Source organism: Dendrobates tinctorius, unplaced genomic scaffold (genome assembly GCF_039654945.1).
Source record: "Dendrobates tinctorius isolate UK_male_01 unplaced genomic scaffold, ASM3965494v1 ptg000126l, whole genome shotgun sequence".
Lineage (NCBI taxonomy): Eukaryota > Metazoa > Chordata > Amphibia > Anura > Dendrobatidae > Dendrobates > Dendrobates tinctorius.
In genome coordinates this window covers 24,095,661-24,113,484 of record NW_027361794.1, presented here as the reverse complement: position 1 = coordinate 24,113,484, position 17,824 = coordinate 24,095,661, and the positions used below count along the sequence as shown (strand labels likewise).

The following is a 17,824-nucleotide window of genomic DNA, read 5'->3' as shown; positions in this document are numbered from 1 at the left end:
CTTTAGCATAACACTAACCCTAACTTTAACCTAAAAGTAACCCTAACTTTACCCCAACACTAACCCTAACTATAGCGCTAACTGTAACCTGCCTTATCTGTTTTTCTATTGACAGATGATGGACCTGAGTGGGGACTTGTTTTTTGTGAGATGAGAATTGGTATTATTTTTGCCTACATAACATTGATTGGTTCCTTTTTATTCGATATTTGGGAGGCAGAATGAACAAACAGTTGGACACCGCACACTACTGGCTCATCCAACAAGGTTTCCTATTAGACTGTGAACAGTTATTGTCTTGGTAAATAATTAAAGTTTTTTACATAGCTTGCCATTTTTATGGACAGTTTAAGTAGAAATGTTTAAAAATATAAAACTCAAGGATATGTTATTAAAAAAATTGTTTTTTATCTTAGCAGATGACTGTACCAGGAGATCAGAAGGACAGCTGACATCTTCAATTTTTAAATCTGATGATCTTGAGATCCTACAAGATACAACTGAAGTGAATGCCATTACTCCAGATATGCCATCATCCATTCACAGCAAAGATCTGTCATCTGATCCTATGAAACAGGTCCCATCTTCTGATTCATTACTGACTACTAAGGAAAATCAAAGTCACAAAAGAGGCAGTAAAAAACAAACTGCTCCTAAAGCAAAGAAGTCATTTTCATGTTCAGAATGTGGGAAATGTTTTACATGGAAATCACATTTTGTTAGGCACCAAAGAACTCACACAGGGGAGAAGCCTTTTTCCTATTCAGAATGTGGGAAATGTTTTAACAGTAAATCAGATTGTGTTAAGCACCAGAGAATTCACACAGGGGAGAAGCCTTTTTCCTGTTCAGAATGTGGGAAATGTTTTGTCAACAAATCAGAATTGGTTTGGCACCAAAGAACTCACAGAGCGGAGAAACCTTTTTCATGTTCAGAATGTAAGAAATGTTTTATCCGGAAATCACAATTGGTTAATCACCAGAGAATTCACACAGGGGAGAAACCTTTTTCATGTTCAGAATGTAGGAAATGTTTTAACCGGAAATCAAATTTGGCTAATCACCATAGAACTCACACGGGGAAGAAGCCTTTTTCCTGTTCAGATTGTGGGAAATATTTTAACCGGAAAGCGCTTCTTGATCACCATCAGAGCAGTCACATAGAGGAGAAGCCTTTTTCATTTTCTTAATGTGGGAAATATTATACTTGGAAATCAAGTGTTAATAAACATCAGAGATGTCACATAGGGGAGAAGCCTTTTTATGTTCATAGTCTTGGAATAGTTTTAATCAAAATTGAATTTTCTTAATTGGGTTGTCTCTTGTCATTCCTCATGTTTGCTGGCAAAAGGATAAAACTAAACTTTATTAATTCCAAATCTAAAACTATACCCATAATTTGCCCCTGAAGGTTAGTCAATAGATGACTAATAGAAAAAACATATACGGTATACTACGAAATTGGTTTTGCATGTGAAGTAGTCCCTAATGGGGTAAGATTTGCCTGTACGTGAGTGAATGACTTCATTAACTTTAATGATGTTGGAACAACTCATGCAACTGAGGCAAGGGAAAGTACCCGTCCTTTTTTGACCTGACAGTGTTCGTGTGGAAGTCTGATTGCAATGTCCTAGGTCGGCCCTGACCAACTTGTCTTTGATGTTTTGAGGTCTTCTTAAACACATCAATGGTGGGTTCTTGAAAATGTCAATTTTGGGGCAGGCTTTGGTAAGTAGAAACCAATGTTTATGGATGAGATTATGGACCCTCTGCAGGATGGTGGCCATGAACAAAAGGGAGTCTAGGTGGTTTTGGTGCGATGGTGATACAACAGTCAGGGTTTTTTCTTCCCTTCAGACCCACTGAACAGGTGCCCCTATGAGTCTATATTGACACCTTCCCTGGCGGTAAGATAAATAATAATATATTTGTTTTCATTTTTTTTTTCATTTTTTTTTTCCTTTTTCTTAAAAAAAAATTTCCCCCTTTTTATTTTAATTTTTTTCCCTTTTTTTCAACATTTTTTCATTTGGTTTATTCATCCATTTTTTTCATTCATCCATTCTTTTGTATAAATTTCATCCCAAAAATGATTTTGTTCCGTTATTTTCACATTCATTTATTCCCATTTCATTTGCTTTATTTACATTATTTTCCCATTATCCACTTACTTTCTCCAATATGGCGCTCCTTCCCTTCCAAGCTCTCCCATGCGCCCAAACAGTGGTTCCCCCCACATATTAGGTATCAACCTGCTCAGGACAAATTGCACAACAACTTTTGTGGTCCAATTTCTCTTGTTACGCTTAGGAAAATAAAAAATAGCGGGCTGAAAAAAATCATTTTTGAGGAAAAAAAAGTGATTTTTATTTTCACTGCTGTTGGTGTCACTTGTGGGGTTTTTTCACTGTTTGGGCACATCAGGGGCTCTGCAAAAGCAACATGGCATCCTATCTGAATTCCAGCCAATTCTGCATTGAAATAGTCAAACGGTACTCCTTCCCTTCTGAGCTCTGCCGTGCGCCCAAACAGTGGTTTACCCCCACATATGGGGTATCAGCGTACTCAGGACAAATCGCACAACAACTGTGGGGGTATGATTTCTGCTGTTACCCTTGTAAAAATAAAAATTTGGGGGCGAAAATATCATTTTTGTGGAAAAAAATGATTTTTTATTTTCACGGCTCTACGTTATAAACTTCTGTGAAGCACTTGAAGGTTCAAAGTCCTCACCACATATCTAGATAAGCTCCTTAAGGGGTCTAGTTTCCAAAATAGGGTCACTTGTTGGGGGTTTCCACTGTTTAGGAACATCAGGGACTCTCCGAACGCAACATGGCATCCGGTCTCAATTCTAGCCAATTCTGCGTTGAAAAAGTCAAACGACGCTCCTTCCCTTGCGAGCTCTGCCGTGCACTGAAAAAGTGGTTTACCCCCACATATGGGGTATCGGCGTATTCAGGAGAAATTGCACAACAAATTTTGTGGTTCATTTTCTTTTTTAACACTTGTGAAAATAAAAAAAAATTGGTTCTGAAGTAAATTTTTTGCAAAAAAGTTAAATGTTAATTTTTTCCTTCCACGTTGCTTTAGGTCCTGTGAAGCACGTAAAGGGTTAATAAACTTCTTGAATGTGGTTTCGAGTAGGTTGAGGGGTGCAGTTTTTAGAATGGTGTCACTTTGGGATGTTTTATGCCATATAGACCCCTCAAAGTGACTTCAAATGTGAGGTGGTCCCTAAAAAAAATGGTTTTGTAAATTTTGTTGTAAAAATGAGAAATCGCTGGTCAACTTTTAACCCTTATAACGTCCTAACAAAATAAAATTTTGTTTCCAAAATTGTGCTGATGTAAAGAAAACATGTGGGAAATGTTATTTATTAAGAAATTTGTGTGATACATCTCTCTGATTTAAGGGCATAAACAATTTAAAGTTTTTTTCATAAATAAAAACAAGACATATCGAAGAAATTTTACCACTAACATGAAGTACAATATGTCACGAGAAAACAATGTCAGAATCACCGGGATCCATGGAAGCGTTCCAGAGTTATTACCTCATAAAGGGAAAGTGGTCAGAATTGTAAAAATTGGCCCGGTCATTAAGCTGCAAAATGGCTCTGTCACTAAGGGGTTAAACAAGATTTATTTTAGCCACACAATTCAATACTGTTTTCCTTTCTATCCTCACCGTGCTCTTACTTAAGAAAGTGAGAATATGTTCTTTTCTCTACACATAGTTGTAGAATGCACATAACTGTAATGACCTGCAGAACACAGCGATCAGACTATTTACAGGAATCGGTAAGTTACGGGAGAAACAAAATGGCGTAATTGATATTTTTCTCTATAAAACCCATAAAATCATAGAATCATAGAATCGTAGAGTTGGAAGGGACCTCCTGGGCCATCTGGTCCAACCCCCTGCTCAAAGATTCGCTAAATCATCCCAGTGAGATGTCTGTCCAGCCTCTGTTTGAAGACTTCCATTGAAGGAGAACTCGCCACTTCTCGTGGCAGCCTGTTCCGCTCATTGATCACTCTAACTGTCAAAAAGTTTTTTCTAATATCTAATCTGTGTCTCTTCCCATTCAGTTTCATCCCATTGCTTCTAGTCTTTCCTTGTGCAAATGAGAATAAAGATGATCCTTCTACAATGTGACAGCCCTTGAGATATTTGTAGACAGCTATTAAGTCTCCTCTCAGTCTTCTCTTCTGCAAGCTAAACATTCTCAAATCCTGCAACCTTTCCTCATAAGACAGGGTTTGCAGACCGGTCACCATTCTGGTCGCTCTTTTCTGAACGTGCACCAGTTTGTTGATGTCTTTTTTAAAATGTGGTGCCCAAAACTGGACACAATATTCCAGATGAGGTCTGACCAAAGAGGAGTAGAGGGAAATAATGACTTCACGTGATCTAGACTGTATGCTTCTGTTAATACATCCTAGAATTGCATTTGCCTTTTTTGCTGCTGCATCACACTGTTGACTCATATTCAGTCTGTGATCTATTAGTATACCCAAGTCTTTTTTACATGTGCTGTTGCTTAGCCCTATTCCTCCCATTCTGTATATGCTTTTTTCATTTTTATTGCCCAGATGTAGTACTTTGCATTTTTCCCTGTTAAAAACCATTCTGTTAGTTGCTGCCCACTGCTTCAGCTTATTTATATCTTTTTGAATCCTCTCTCTCTTCTCTAGTATTAGCTATCCCTCCTAGCTTTGTGTCATCAGCAAATTTAATCAGTTTACCCTCAATTCCTTAATCTAAATCGTTGATAAAGATGTTGAACAATACAGGGCCCAGGACAGAGCCCTGTGGTACCCCACTTGAGACATTCTTCCAACTGGATGTGCAGCCATTTACGACCACTCTTTGGGTCCGATCACTAAGCCAGTTATGAATCCACCTAACAGTTGCCTTGTCCATTCCATACTTAGTCATTTTTGCAATAAGGATTGTATGAGATACTTTGTCAAATGCTTTGCTGAAGTCAAGATATACTATATCTACAGCATTTCCTTGATCCACCCAATCAGTGATTCCGTCATAGAAGGAAATTAAGTTAGTCTGACATGACTTATTAGTTACAAACCCATGCTGACTCTGTTTAATCACTTCATTCTTATCCAGGTACTGACATACATGTTGTTTAATAATTTGTTCAAAGATCTTTCCTGGTATAGAAGTCAGACTCACCGGCCTATAGTTGCCTGGGTCCACCTTCTTCCCCTTTTTGAAGATAGGAACAACATTTGCTCTTCTCCAGTCTTCTGGGACTTCTCCTGTTCTCCAAGAATTTTCAAAGATTATGGAGAGGGGTTCAAAAATTTCTTCTGCTATCTCCTTCAGTACTCGGGTGTAATTCATCTGGACATGGAGACTTGAATTCATTTAGATTAGCTAAGTGTTTCCTCACTATCTTTCTGTTTATAGATATCCTGGATTCTTCTATTCCCTTAATAGTACAGTGAAGAACAGCTGAGGTTACATTTCCTTTCTGAGAGAAAACAGATGCAAAATAGGAATTTAAAAGTTCGGCCTTCTCAACATCCTGTCTTACCATTTCATCATTTTCATCCTGTAAAAATCCTATAGCATCTTTGACTTTTCTTTTACTTTTGACATATCCCCAAAATCCTTTATTATTGCTTTTGACATCTCTTGCAAGCCTCAATTCATTGTCAGCTTTAGTTAATCTGATTTGTGCCCTGCAGACAGCATTATATTCTTCTTTAGATATGCCTCCCTCTTTCCATTTTATAAACATTTCTTTCTTCCTTTTTAGCATGTGCTTAAGTTCTGTGTTCATCCATCCTGGTTTCCTTAAATGCTTCCTATTCTTCCCTCTTTTCGGAATTGTTAACGATTGTGCTTTGAGAATTTCATTTTTCAAGATTTCCCATCCTTCCTGGACATTTTTGTCTTTAAGGATTATCCAGCCATTGGATCCCTCCAATTCTCTTTCTGAATCCGTTAAAATCTGCCTTTCTGAAAACTAACCTTGACGTCTGAGTCTTCACAGGTCTTCCTCCTCTAGTTATCCAAAATTCTAAAATAGCATGGTCGCTACCTCCTAGGGTCCCAGCCACTTTTACCTCCTCAACCATTTCCTTCCTGTTTATAAGGATTAGATCCAAGGTAGCAGTTCCCCTTGTTTTCTCCCCTACCTTTTGGAAGATAAAGTTGTCAGCAAGAGAGGATAAGAATTTCCTTGACCTGTTAGTTTTGCCTGAGAGAGAATCCCAACAAATGTCTGGATAGTTGAAATCTCCCATGACAACTATGTCATATTTTTTGGAGAACTTGGCCATTTGATGCATAGAGAGTTCATCCATATCTTCAGCTTGCACAGGCGGCCTGTAGTAAATGCCTACAATGGTGTCCTTTCCATTGTTTTGTCCTTGTATTCTTACCCAAACAGTTTCCACAGAACTCCCAGTCTCTGAAGCTTCAATCTCTGTGCATATACGCATTTCTAACATACAATGCGACACCTCCTCCTCGTTTATCAAGTCTGTTTCTTGCAAATAAGTTGTATCCTTCTAGTCTTGTATTCCAATCATGTGTATTATCCCACCAAGTTTCAGTGATTCCAATGACATCATATTTCTTTTCCTGCGTTAGTAGTTCCAATTCTCCTTGTTTGTTGCCCATGCTTTGTGCATTAGTATAGAAACATTTTAGTTTGTGATTGGTTTCTCTTTCTCCAATATTTTTATTAATTAGATTCTTTTGTCTTTGTTCTTCCTTTCCACTTCTAATAGCAGAGTTCTCAATAGCATTTGTCAGGTGTATGGCTTTTTCTGGTCTTTTGCTTCCCTTCCCATGTTGTTCTAGTTTAGCCCCTGATGAAGCCACCTTTTGTTGTGCGACACGCGTAGGGCACTCCACAAGCTCCCCCTTGTAAGTGGCATTATATAGGGACTATGCAGGCAGGATTTAATCTTGGTCATTTTAGCCTCTTGGCTACACCATGATTGCTATACTTTTCATCTATGCTTAGTACCCTATGGTGTTTATTTTCATGGCTCAGTTGCTTACATTTGTTATCACTTGCATTCATTATTGTACTATAGTCTATTTGGATGGATTATTCAATGGATCATTATGTTTAGTATTACATCTCTGAACATTTCTTCATTGCAGGTATGCTATTGTATGTGATATATTCTAGAGCCTTTTTTATATATGTCCATTTACTGGAGGGAGCTCTTTGGGCTTTATTATAAGCCTTTGTGATAGTTTCATGTCATTGTATGCCTTTTTAAATGTTTTTACATGGATGTTGTCTTTTTGTTACCAATAAAATTTGTAATTTTGCAGTGATCCCTGCATTTTGGTCAGTAGCTTTTTCTCCATTTTCTCAGTTTGTGTTTATACTGACTGCTGGTTGATCCGCATATCTTACTCAGTAGTGCCCTCCTGAGTTTTTACATATATATTTGTCAGGTGTATGGCTTTTTCTGGTCTTTTGCTTCCCTTCCCATTTTGTTCTAGTTTAAAGCTCTCCTTACAAGTGTAGCAAGGCGACTTCCAAATACATGTTTTCCAGTCTTCGTAAGGTGCACCCCATCTCTAGCAAGTAGTCCATCGTATAAGTAATTCACTCCGTGATCCAGAAATCCAAATCGTTGCTGACGGCACCATCGACGTAGCCAGTTGTTCACCTGCAGAATCTTATTCCACCTCCTTGTTCCATGGCCATCCACTGGGAGGATGGAAGAGAAGACCACCTGCTGTTGTGAGTTCATTTTCCCCTTCATCACTGAGGCCCGAGGAACTCCCTCTTCTGGTAAGGAGAGGTAGTGAATCTGATTATCAGACACCTGAGATTAATGATGATGACTGGCTGAGTGGAGTCACAGACTGGATATAAGGCTGCATACGCCCATTCTCCCTGCGGGTGATTTCTCTGTGGTATCCTTGGAGTCCAGTCTGAATTCCTGCTCTGCTAAAGCTAAGTTTTCTTCCTTGCTTTTTGCATTTGTGCTTTGCTTTGTTTTTTCTGGATTTCAGCCATTCCCTGCTGGGGTGAGCTGAACTCCTTAGCGCTGTCTCCTGAAAATACCAGAGTGCTGTTTTAGTTTTGAAGCTTAGTTGCTTCAGGGTCTTTTTCCATTTCAGCTTGCTGGCCTATGTTTTTGATAGGGTTTTTTGCCGATTGCAGACAGCAGCTTTCCTTTCCTTTCCTGTTTAGATTAGATTGGGCCCCAACGTTTGCTCAGCCTATCTTTCTATCTGTGTCAGTGTTTTTTCATCTTGCTTCACCGTCATTATATGTGGGGGGCTGCCTTTTACTTTGGGGTCTGCTCTGGGGCAGTTTAGATTTCCCTTTCTATCTTTAGGCTATATAGTCTTCCGGCTGTGTTCGAGAGGTCTAGGGCACCGTAGGAACCCCCCACGGCTACTGCTAGTTGTGTTGATAGGTTCAGGGGTCTGCAATCGGATAGTTGCCAGATCCTCTGGTTTTCTGGACGTAGCTTCTATTTTTGTGTCTGCCTCCTACGGTCACTCAATCATAACAGAATCACCCGCCTGACCGCAGATCCTAGGGTACTCAATAGCAGGAAAGAATTGCAAAAAAAAAAAAAAAAAAAGTGTGTATATTTTTTACTCTATATCTCTGAGGCCGTAGGGGGAATTTTTTTTTTCTCTCAATGGAGATAAAGCAATTGTCTGATCGTGTGGAGCAGCTCGCTGCGGAAGTGTGGGGAATTTCCGCCTACCTTGCTCATTCACATGCTGCTGAACCAAAGATTCCTACACCTGATGTATTTTGTGGTGATCGGTCTAAATTTTTGAATTTCAAAAATAATTGTAAATTATTTTTTGCCTTGAAGCCTAACTCGTCAGGGAGCTCCGCGCAGCAGGTTAAAATTGTCATCTCTTTGCTGCGTGGCGATCCCCAGGATTGGGCGTTTTCTTTGAAACCAGATGATCCTATTCTGACTAATGTGAACGCATTCTTTCAAGCCTTGGGCTTGTTGTATGATGAACCTAATGCCATTGATCAGGCTGAAAAGACCCTGCTGGCATTGAATCAGGGTCGAGATGCTGCAGAATTGTACTGTCAAAAATTCCGAAAGTGGGCGGTACATACTACTTGGAATGATAATGCCTTGGCTGCTCTCTTTCGGAAGGGTTTGTCAGAAGCCGTAAAAGATACTATGGTGGGATTTCCTGTTCCCTCTGGTCTTGACGATTCTATGTCATTAGCCATTCAGGTTGATCGGCGTTTGCGCGAACGCAAGACTGCACGAGAAGTGTTGCCACCTGTTGAATAAATGACTGAACCTATGCAATGTGATAGAGTTTTCTCCAGAGAGCAGCGTCAGGAGTTCAGAAGGCGTAATAAGTTGTGCTTTTTCTGTGGAGATACCTCGCATATTATTTCTATCTGTCCTAAACGAGAGAAACGCTTTGCACACACGTTTTCTGTTGGTGGTGTTCAACCTAAGTTTCTTCTGGCTATTACTCTGATCTGCTCCCTGTCCACATTTTCCGCCAAGGCATTTGTGGATTCGGGAGCCGCTCTAAACCTAATGGACTTGGATTTTGCTAAACGTTGTGGATTTCCTATGACACCTCTGCGGACGCCTATCCCTTTGAGGGGGATTGATGCTACACCTTTGGCAAAAGATAAACCTCAGTTTTGGACCCAGGTGGTAATGCGGGTCGCCCCAGACCATCAGGAAAATTGCAGATTTTTGGTGTTGCATAATCTGCATGATACCATTGTTCTGGGGTTTCCCTGGTTACAAATCCATAATCCAGTTCTGGATTGGAAATCTTTGTCTGTGGTGAGTTGGGGTTGTCGGTGTGCCCTTAGTGATGCTCCTGTTTTCTCCACCTCTCCCCAGTCATATGATGTTCCTGACTATTTGGCTGACTTTTATGATGTATTTAGTGAGAATGAGTCTGCGTCTTTGCCTCCTCATAGGAGTTATGACTGTGCTATTGAGCTGAACCCGGGGTGTAAATTCCCCAAGGGTCGGCTTTTCAATTTATCTGTACCCGAGCACGAGGTTATGCGATCCTATATTAAGGAGGCGTTGGAAAAGGGTCATATTAGACCATCCTCTTCACCCTTAGGTGCTGGGCTTTTTTTTGTAGCCAAAAAGGATGGATCATTAAAACCTTGTATTGATTATCGTGCCCTCAACAAGATTACTGTTAAATATCAGTATCCGTTACCCCTGATTTCGGATCTATTCTCCAGAGTTAAAGGTGCTTGCTGGTTTACCAAGCTTGACCTCAGGGGGGCGTATAATCTTATTCGCATTAAGCATGGGGATGAATGGAAGACGGCGTATAATACTCCGGAGGGACATTTTGAGTACCTGGTGATGCCTTTTGGGCTCACTAATGCCCCTTCTGTCTTCCAGTGCTTCATGAACGATATTTTCCGAGATTTTGTGGATACATTTTTGATTATCTATCTGGATGATATTTTGATCTTCTCCAAGGATTGGGATTCTCATGTGGAACATGTTCGGACTGTGTTCCGGATCTTGAGGGAGAATTCCATGTATGTCAAGGGATCTAAATGCCTTTTTGGGGTACAGAGGATTTCATTTTTGGGATTTGTCTCCGTCAACTATTGAAATGGATCCAGCCAAGGTACAGGCCATTTATGATTGGGTTCAGCCCACTTCTTTGAAGGCCCTCCAGAAGTTTTTGGGTTTTGCTAATTTTTATCGGAAATTTATAGCAAAATTTTCTAGTATTGCCAAGCCATTGACTGATTTGACTAAGAAGGGTGCTGATGTGTTAAATTGGTCTCCGGAGGCTGTTTCTTCCTTTCAGGAGTTGAAGCGAAGATTCACCTCCGCCCCGGTTTTGCGGCAACCTGATGTCTCACTTCCGTTCCAGGTAGAGGTGGATGCTTCTGAGATTGGTGCAGGAGCTGTTTTGTCCCAAAAGGATCCTGTAACATCTAAAATGAATCCCTGCTCTTTCTTTTCCCGAAAGTTCTCTCCATCTGAACATAACTATGACGTGGGGAATCGGGAACTGTTGGCCATGAAATGGGCATTTGAGGAGTGGAGACATTGGTTGGAGGGAGCCAAGCATCAAGTCATGGTCCTCACCGACCACAAGAATTTGATTTACCTAGAGTCTGCTAAGCGCTTGAACCCTAGACAGGCTAGGTGGGCCTTGTTTTTTACACGTTTTGATTTTGTGGTTTTTTTTCTTCCTGGAACTAAGAATGTCAAGGCAGACGCACTCTCTAGGAGTTTCTTTGCTGATTCTCCTGTGGTGACCAAGCCTGCTACCATCTTAGGCGAAGGGGTAGTTCTTTCTGCCATCTCGCCCGATTTGAGACGTGCTCTGGAAGAATTCCAGAGAGACAAGCCTGAGAGTTGTCCCAGTGGAAAGTTGTATGTTCCTGACCAGTGGAGGAAGAGAGTGATGTCTGAAGTTCCTTGCTCTGCTTTGGCTGGTCATCCAGGTATTTTTGGTACTAGAGATCTTGTGAGTCGGTCTTATTGGTGGCCCTCCTTGTCTCGTGATGTCAGGAATTTTGTGCAGTCCTGTGGGACTTGCTCCCGGTCTAAATCATGCTCCCGCTCTAGTGGGTTGTTGATGCCTTTGCCTGTCCCCAAGAGGCCATGGACCCATATTTCAATGGATTTCATCTCCGATATGTCTGTCTCTCAAAGGATGACTGTTATTTGGGTGATTTGTGATAGGTTCTCTAAGATGGTTCATCTTGTACCACTCCCTAAGTTGCCGTCTTCCTCTGAGTTGGTGCCCCTGTTTTTGCAACAGGTGGTTCGCTTGCACGGGATTCCTGAGAACATTGTGTCTGACAGAGGAGTTCAGTTTGTGTCTAGATTTTCTTTCTGTTCCAAGCTGGGAATTCAGTTGTCCTTCTCCTCTGCCTTTCACCCTCAGACCAATGGGCAGACAGAGAGAACAAACCAGACCTTGGAGTCATATTTGAGATGTTTTATTTCCGCTGATCAGGATGATTGGGTTTCATTTTTACCCTTGGCCGAATTTGCTTTAAATAACAGAGCTAGTTCTGCCACTTTGATGTCACTTTTTTTTGTAACTTTGGGTTTCATCCTCGATTTTCTTCAGGGCAGGTGGAGCCGTCTGCCTGCCCAGGGGTTGACACTGTGGTGGAGAGAATGCACCAGATCTGGGACCAAGTGGTGGATAAGTTATCTCTCTCCCAGGAAAAGGCCCAGCGGTTTTCCAACCGACATAGGACCATTGGTCCCCAGTTTAAGGTTGGTGATTTGGTGTGGTTATCATCAAAAAATATTGCTATGAAGGTGGCTTCTCCTAAGTTTAAGCCTAGATTTATTGGACCTTACAAGATTTTGGAGATTATTAATCCGGTCTCTTTTCATTTGGCTCTTCCTGTCACATTTAAAATCCATAATGTGTTTCATAAGTCCTTGTTGAAGAGATTTGTTGAACCTGTTGTTCCGGGAGTGGCACCTCCAGACCCTGTATTGGTTGAAGGTAACATTGAATATGAGGTAGAGAAAGTACTGGATTTTCGTCTGGCTAGACGGAGACTCCAGTATTTGGTTAAGTGGAAGGGTTATGGTCAGGAGGATAATTCCTGGGTCTCTGCCTCTGATGTTCATGCTAAAAGACTGGTGCGTGCCTTACATCAGGCACACCCTGATCGCCCTGGTGGCGTGGTTGAGGGTTCGGTGACCCCTCCTCAAGGGGGATGTACTGTTGTGAGTTCATTTTCCTCTTCATCACTGAGGCCCGAGGAACTCCCTCTTCTGGTAAGGAGAGGTAGTGAGTCTGATTATCAGACACCTGAGATTAATGATGATGACTGGCTGAGTGGAGTCACAGACTGGATATAAGGCTGCATACGCCCATTCTCCCTGCGGGTGATTTCTCTGTGGTATCCTTGGAGTCCAGTCTGAATTCCTGCTCTGCTAAAGCTAAGTTTTCTTCCTTGCTTTTTGCTTTGCTTTGTTTTTTCTGGATTTCAGCCATCCCCTGCTGGGGTGAGCTGAACTCCTTAGCGCTGTCTCCTGAAAATACCAGAGTGCTGTTTTAGTTTTGAAGCTTAGTTGCTTCAGGGTCTTTTTCCATTTCAGCTTGCTGGCCTATGTTTTTGATAGGGTTTTTTGCCGATTGCAGACAGCAGCTTTCCTTTCCTTTCCTGTTTAGATTAGATAGGGCCCCAACGTTTGCTCAGCCTCTCTTTCTATCTGTGTCAGTGTTTTTTCATCTTGCTTCACCGTCATTATATGTTGGGGGCTGCCTTTTACTTTGGGGTCTGCTCTGGGGCAGTTTAGATTTCCCTTTCTATCTTTAGGCTATATAGTCTTCCGGCTGTGTTCGAGGGGTCTAGGGCACCGTAGGTACCCCCCACGGCTACTGCTAGTTGTGTTGTTAGGTTCAGGGGTCTGCAATCGGATAGTTGCCAGCTCCTCTGGTTTTCTGGACGTAGCTTCTATTTTTGTGTCTGCCTCCTACGGTCACTCAATCATAACAACCTGCGCTCCCAGTTCTTTCACTTTCTTGCCTAAGTCTTCAAAGTCTCTGCAGATGGTTTCCAGGTCGTTTCTTGCGGTGTCATTTGTCCCCACATGTAGTAGCAGGAATGGGTAGTCATCTGTAGGTCTGAAGAGTCCTGATATCCTGTCAGAGACATCTTTAATTTTTGCACCTGGAAGACAGCACATTTCTCTTATGTTATATCCGGTCTGCAGATAGCGGCCTCTGTTCCTCTCAACAGGGAATCCCCCATGACCACCACTCTCCGTTTCTTCTTCACAACATTTTTCTTTCTCCATCCAGGAGGACTCTGAAGGCGTACAAGGTTGCTGTTTGTGGGCAAAGTCTTATCCTGATGTATTTCTTCATCGTTTTCCTGCGTGAGAGCCTGGTACTGGTTCCTGAGCAGTATGGGTGCTGACTGCCTCCTGATCCTCCTGCTTCTCTGGGTCACATGTCTCCATTCCTCTGTTTCTTCAGGTGCACTTCGAATTTCTTCTCTTTCTGTAACATGAAGAGATAATTCTGCTCTGTCTAAGAACTCTTCACCTTCCTTAATGATCTTCAACGTAGCTAACCTCTCTTCGAGATTTTGTAACTTTTCCTCCAACAGGGACACAAGCTTGCATTTGTGGCATGTGAAGTTTGGCTTTTCCACTGGTAAGTCTGTGAACATGTAGCAAGAAATGCAGCTCACCAAATGGCTCCTGGCCTCTTCCATATTGAGATTTCTTAAAAAGGATGAAAGATGAGCCAAAATTCTGATTTCCTCTTTTCAGCTGCAACCGCCAAAACCCAGTGATCGTTGAGCTCGCGGAGACTCTTCACTTATCCCAGAAGGCACTGGGAATATGCAAATGATCTCCTCAGGACTCTTCCCCTGGTTTTGTGATAAAGCTGTGATGCGGAGGACGTGTTCACACGTAGCGTAAATGCTGCGTTCTTTCTTCTGTAAATGTCTGACCCAGATGACGTAGTGACAATCTTCCTTGATTATTGTGCGTTTGCTGCGTTTCTTCTTTTTTGCATTTTTCTCCATATTTGATGTTTTTGGCAGATATGAAGCCGCATTTAACACTTGTTTATTAGTACAGAGAAGCTTTGATTCTGCGCTTATAAATGTGACGGCGGTTTTCTCTTCATACATTTTTTCTCTTAATACATTTTTTTCAGAAGAAGCCTATAAAGGGAAAACGCATCAAAGCCCCAGAGGTCCGCAGGGTCTTCAGACCACAGAGAGTGCAGATTTCATGGAATCACGCCCACTTTGCTATGAAGTTTAGACCGTGTTCACATGTAGAGTAAATGCTGCGGATTTTCTGCTGCATTTAATTGTCCAAGCAAAGTGGATGAGATTTCATGAGAACTGCGGTGCTATTAGGCTATGTGCACACGGTGCGGATTCTGCTGTGGAATTTTTCGCGCAGATTTTGTTAAATCTGCAGGTAAAATGACCTGTGTTTTACCTGCAGTTTTAGTGCAGATTTAGTGCAGTTTTTGTGTGGATTTCCCCTGCGGTTTTCCACCTGCAGATTTCTATATTGGAGCAGGTGGAAAACTGCAGCAAAACCGCACAAAAGAAGCGACATGCTGCTTCTTTAGGCTGTGTGCACACGGTGCGGATTCTTCTGCAGTTCAGCAGCAGATTTGGCCCAGCAGATTTGGCCCAGCAGAACTGCAAGTGATGTACAGTACCATTTAAGGCTATGTAAAACAAAAACTGCTGTGCACATGCAGATTTTTCTGTGCAGATTTGGTGCGGATTTCTGCAGCATGTCACTTCTTTTGTGCAGTTCTGCTGCAGTTTTAGGCCATGTGCACACGGTGCAGATTTCCTGCGGATCCGCAGCGGATTTTTCCGCGCAGAAACGCTGCAGATCCGCACTGTGATTTACAGTACAATGTAAATAAATTAAAAAAAAAAAACCCTGTGCAGACGGTGCGGAAAAATCAGAGCAGATTTGCTGCAGTTTTAAAAGAAGTGCATGTGACTTCTTTTGTGCGGTTTTCCACCTGCCAAATTCTCCAAATCCACAGGGGGAAAACCGCAGTGGAAAACCGCACAAAAACCACAGGATAAATGCAGGTCATTTGACCTGCGGATTTCTTAAAATCCACGCGGAAAAATCCGTGGGTGGAGCCACACCGTGTGCACTTAGGCCATGTGCACACGATGCAGATTTCCTGCGGATCCGCAGCGGATTTTTCCACGCAGAAACACTGCAGATCCGCAGTGTGATGTACAGTAGCATGTTAATCAATAGAAAAAAAAACGCTGTGCAGACACTGCGGATTTTTCCGCGCGGTTTTCTTGTGGTTCAAAATATGCAGCATGTCACTTCTTTTGTGCAGTTTTCCACCTGCTCCATTCTCCAAATCCGCAGTGGAAAACCGCAAAAAAGCCGCAAGAAAACCGCAAAAAAAAGAGAAGAAATCCGCAGGAAAAATGCAGGTAATTTGACCTGCGGATTTCTTCAATTCTGCGCGGAAAAATCCGCAGGGCAAAAAAGTACATGTGCACTTAGCCTTACATCTGCTCCATTATAGAAATCTGCAGGTGGAAAACTGCAGGGGAAATCCAAACAAAAACTGCACTAAATCTGCAGGTAAAATGCCGGTCATTTTACCTGCGGATTTAACAAAATCTGCACGGAAAATTCCACAGCAGAATCTGCAATGTGTGCACACGAGGCAGATTTCCAGCGGATCCGCAGCGGATTTTACCGCGCAGAAACGTTGCATATCTGCATTGTGATGTACAGTAGCTTTAAAATGAATGGAAAAAAAAAAACCGCTGCGGATTTTTCCACGCGGTTTTCCTGCGGTACAAAATCCGCAGCATGTTACTTCTTTTGTGCGGTTTTCTATCTCCCCTGTCACCAAATCCGCAGGGGGAAAACCGCAATGGAAAACCGGACAAAAACCGCAAGAAAACCGCGTGAAAAATGGAAGAAATCCGCAGGAAAAATGCAGGTCATTTGACCTGCGGTTTTCTTCCATTCTGCACGGAAAAATCCACAGGGCTCAAAACTCCGTCTGCACTCAGCCTTATTCTGCACCAAATCTGCGCAGAAAAATCTGCAGCATGTGCACAGCCTTTTTTGTTTTACATAGCCTTAAATGGTACTGTACATCACGTGCAGTTCTGCTGCTTTTCTGCTGCAGTTCTGCAGGGCCAAATCTGCTGCAGAACTGCACAGAATCTGCACCGTGTGCACAGGGCCTTAAACTCCAACAATCAGTATCTTCCATGATGTTAGGCTATGTGCACACACTGCGGATTCACCTGCGGGTTTTTTCCTGCGGAACCGCAGGTAAAGCCGCAGGTAAAGTGACCTGCGTTTTTGCTGCGGTTTGGCCTGCGGTTTCACACCTCTACTATGTTAAAGGTGTGAAACCGCAGCAGAATCCGCAGAAACAATTGACATGCTGCGGAAAAAAACCTGCAGCTTTTCCGCAGGTAAAAAACCGCAGCGTGAGCACTGCGGTTTTGAAAACCCATAGGCTAACATGGTAAAGTACCATGTCTGCGAAACTGCTGCAGTTCTGCAGGGCCAAAACCGCAGCAGAACCGCAGCAAAAACTGCAGCGTGTGCACATGGCCTAAGGCTGAGTGCAGTCGTACTTTTTTGCCCTGCGGATTTTTCCGTGCAGAATGGAAGAAAACCGCAGGTCAAATGACCTGCATTTTTCCTGCGGATTTCTTCCATTTTTCACGCGGTTTTCTTGCGGTTTTTGTGCGGTTTTCCATTGCGGTTTTCCCCCTGTGGATTTGGTGACAGGGGAGATGGAAAACCGCACAAAAGAATTGACATGCTGCGGATTTTGTACCGCGGGAAAACCGCGCGGAAAAATCTGCAGCGTCTGCACAGCGTTTTTTTTTTTCATTCATTTTAAAGGTACTGTAAATCACTTTGCGGATCTGCAGCGTTTCTGCGCGGTAAAATCCGCTGCGGATCCACTGCAAATCTGCATCGTGTGCACACAGCCTAAGGCCATGTGCACACGATGCATTTTTCCTGTGGATCCGCAGCGGATTTTACCGCGCAGAAACGCTGCAGATCCGCAAAGTGATTTACAGTAGCATGTAAATCAATGGAAAAAAAACCCGCTGTGCAGACGCTGCGTTTTTTTCCACACGGTTTTTGTGCGGTACAAAAAATGCAGCATGTCACTTCTTTTGTGCGGTTTTCCACCTGCTCCATTCTCCAAATCCATAGGGGGAAATCTGCAGGGGAAAACCACACAAAACCGCAATAAAAAAGGAAGAAATCCGCAGGAAAAATGCCGGTCATTTGACCTACGGATTTCTTCAAATCTGTACGGAAAAATCCGCAGGA

The 17,824-nt window shown here is 42.4% G+C and overlaps 1 protein-coding gene across 1 annotated transcript; it reads left to right on the top strand.

Moving 5' to 3' along the window:
* The first annotated feature begins 219 nt into the window (after nucleotides 1-219).
* On the top strand, nucleotides 220-1,894 carry LOC141047102 (uncharacterized). Its single transcript, XM_073542065.1, has 2 exons — nucleotides 220-301; nucleotides 417-1,894. Exon 2 carries the CDS (start codon nucleotides 527-529, stop codon nucleotides 1,187-1,189), a length of 663 nt encoding a protein of 220 aa, XP_073398166.1. The 5' UTR covers nucleotides 220-301; nucleotides 417-526; the 3' UTR covers nucleotides 1,190-1,894.
* Nucleotides 1,895-17,824: the final 15,930 nt, after the last annotated feature.

Bases quoted from the DNA above. Each gene is read 5' to 3' on its own strand.
- LOC141047102 (XM_073542065.1), top strand. From the start codon at position 527: ATGCCATCATCCATTCACAGCAAAGATCTGTCATCTGATCCTATGAAA.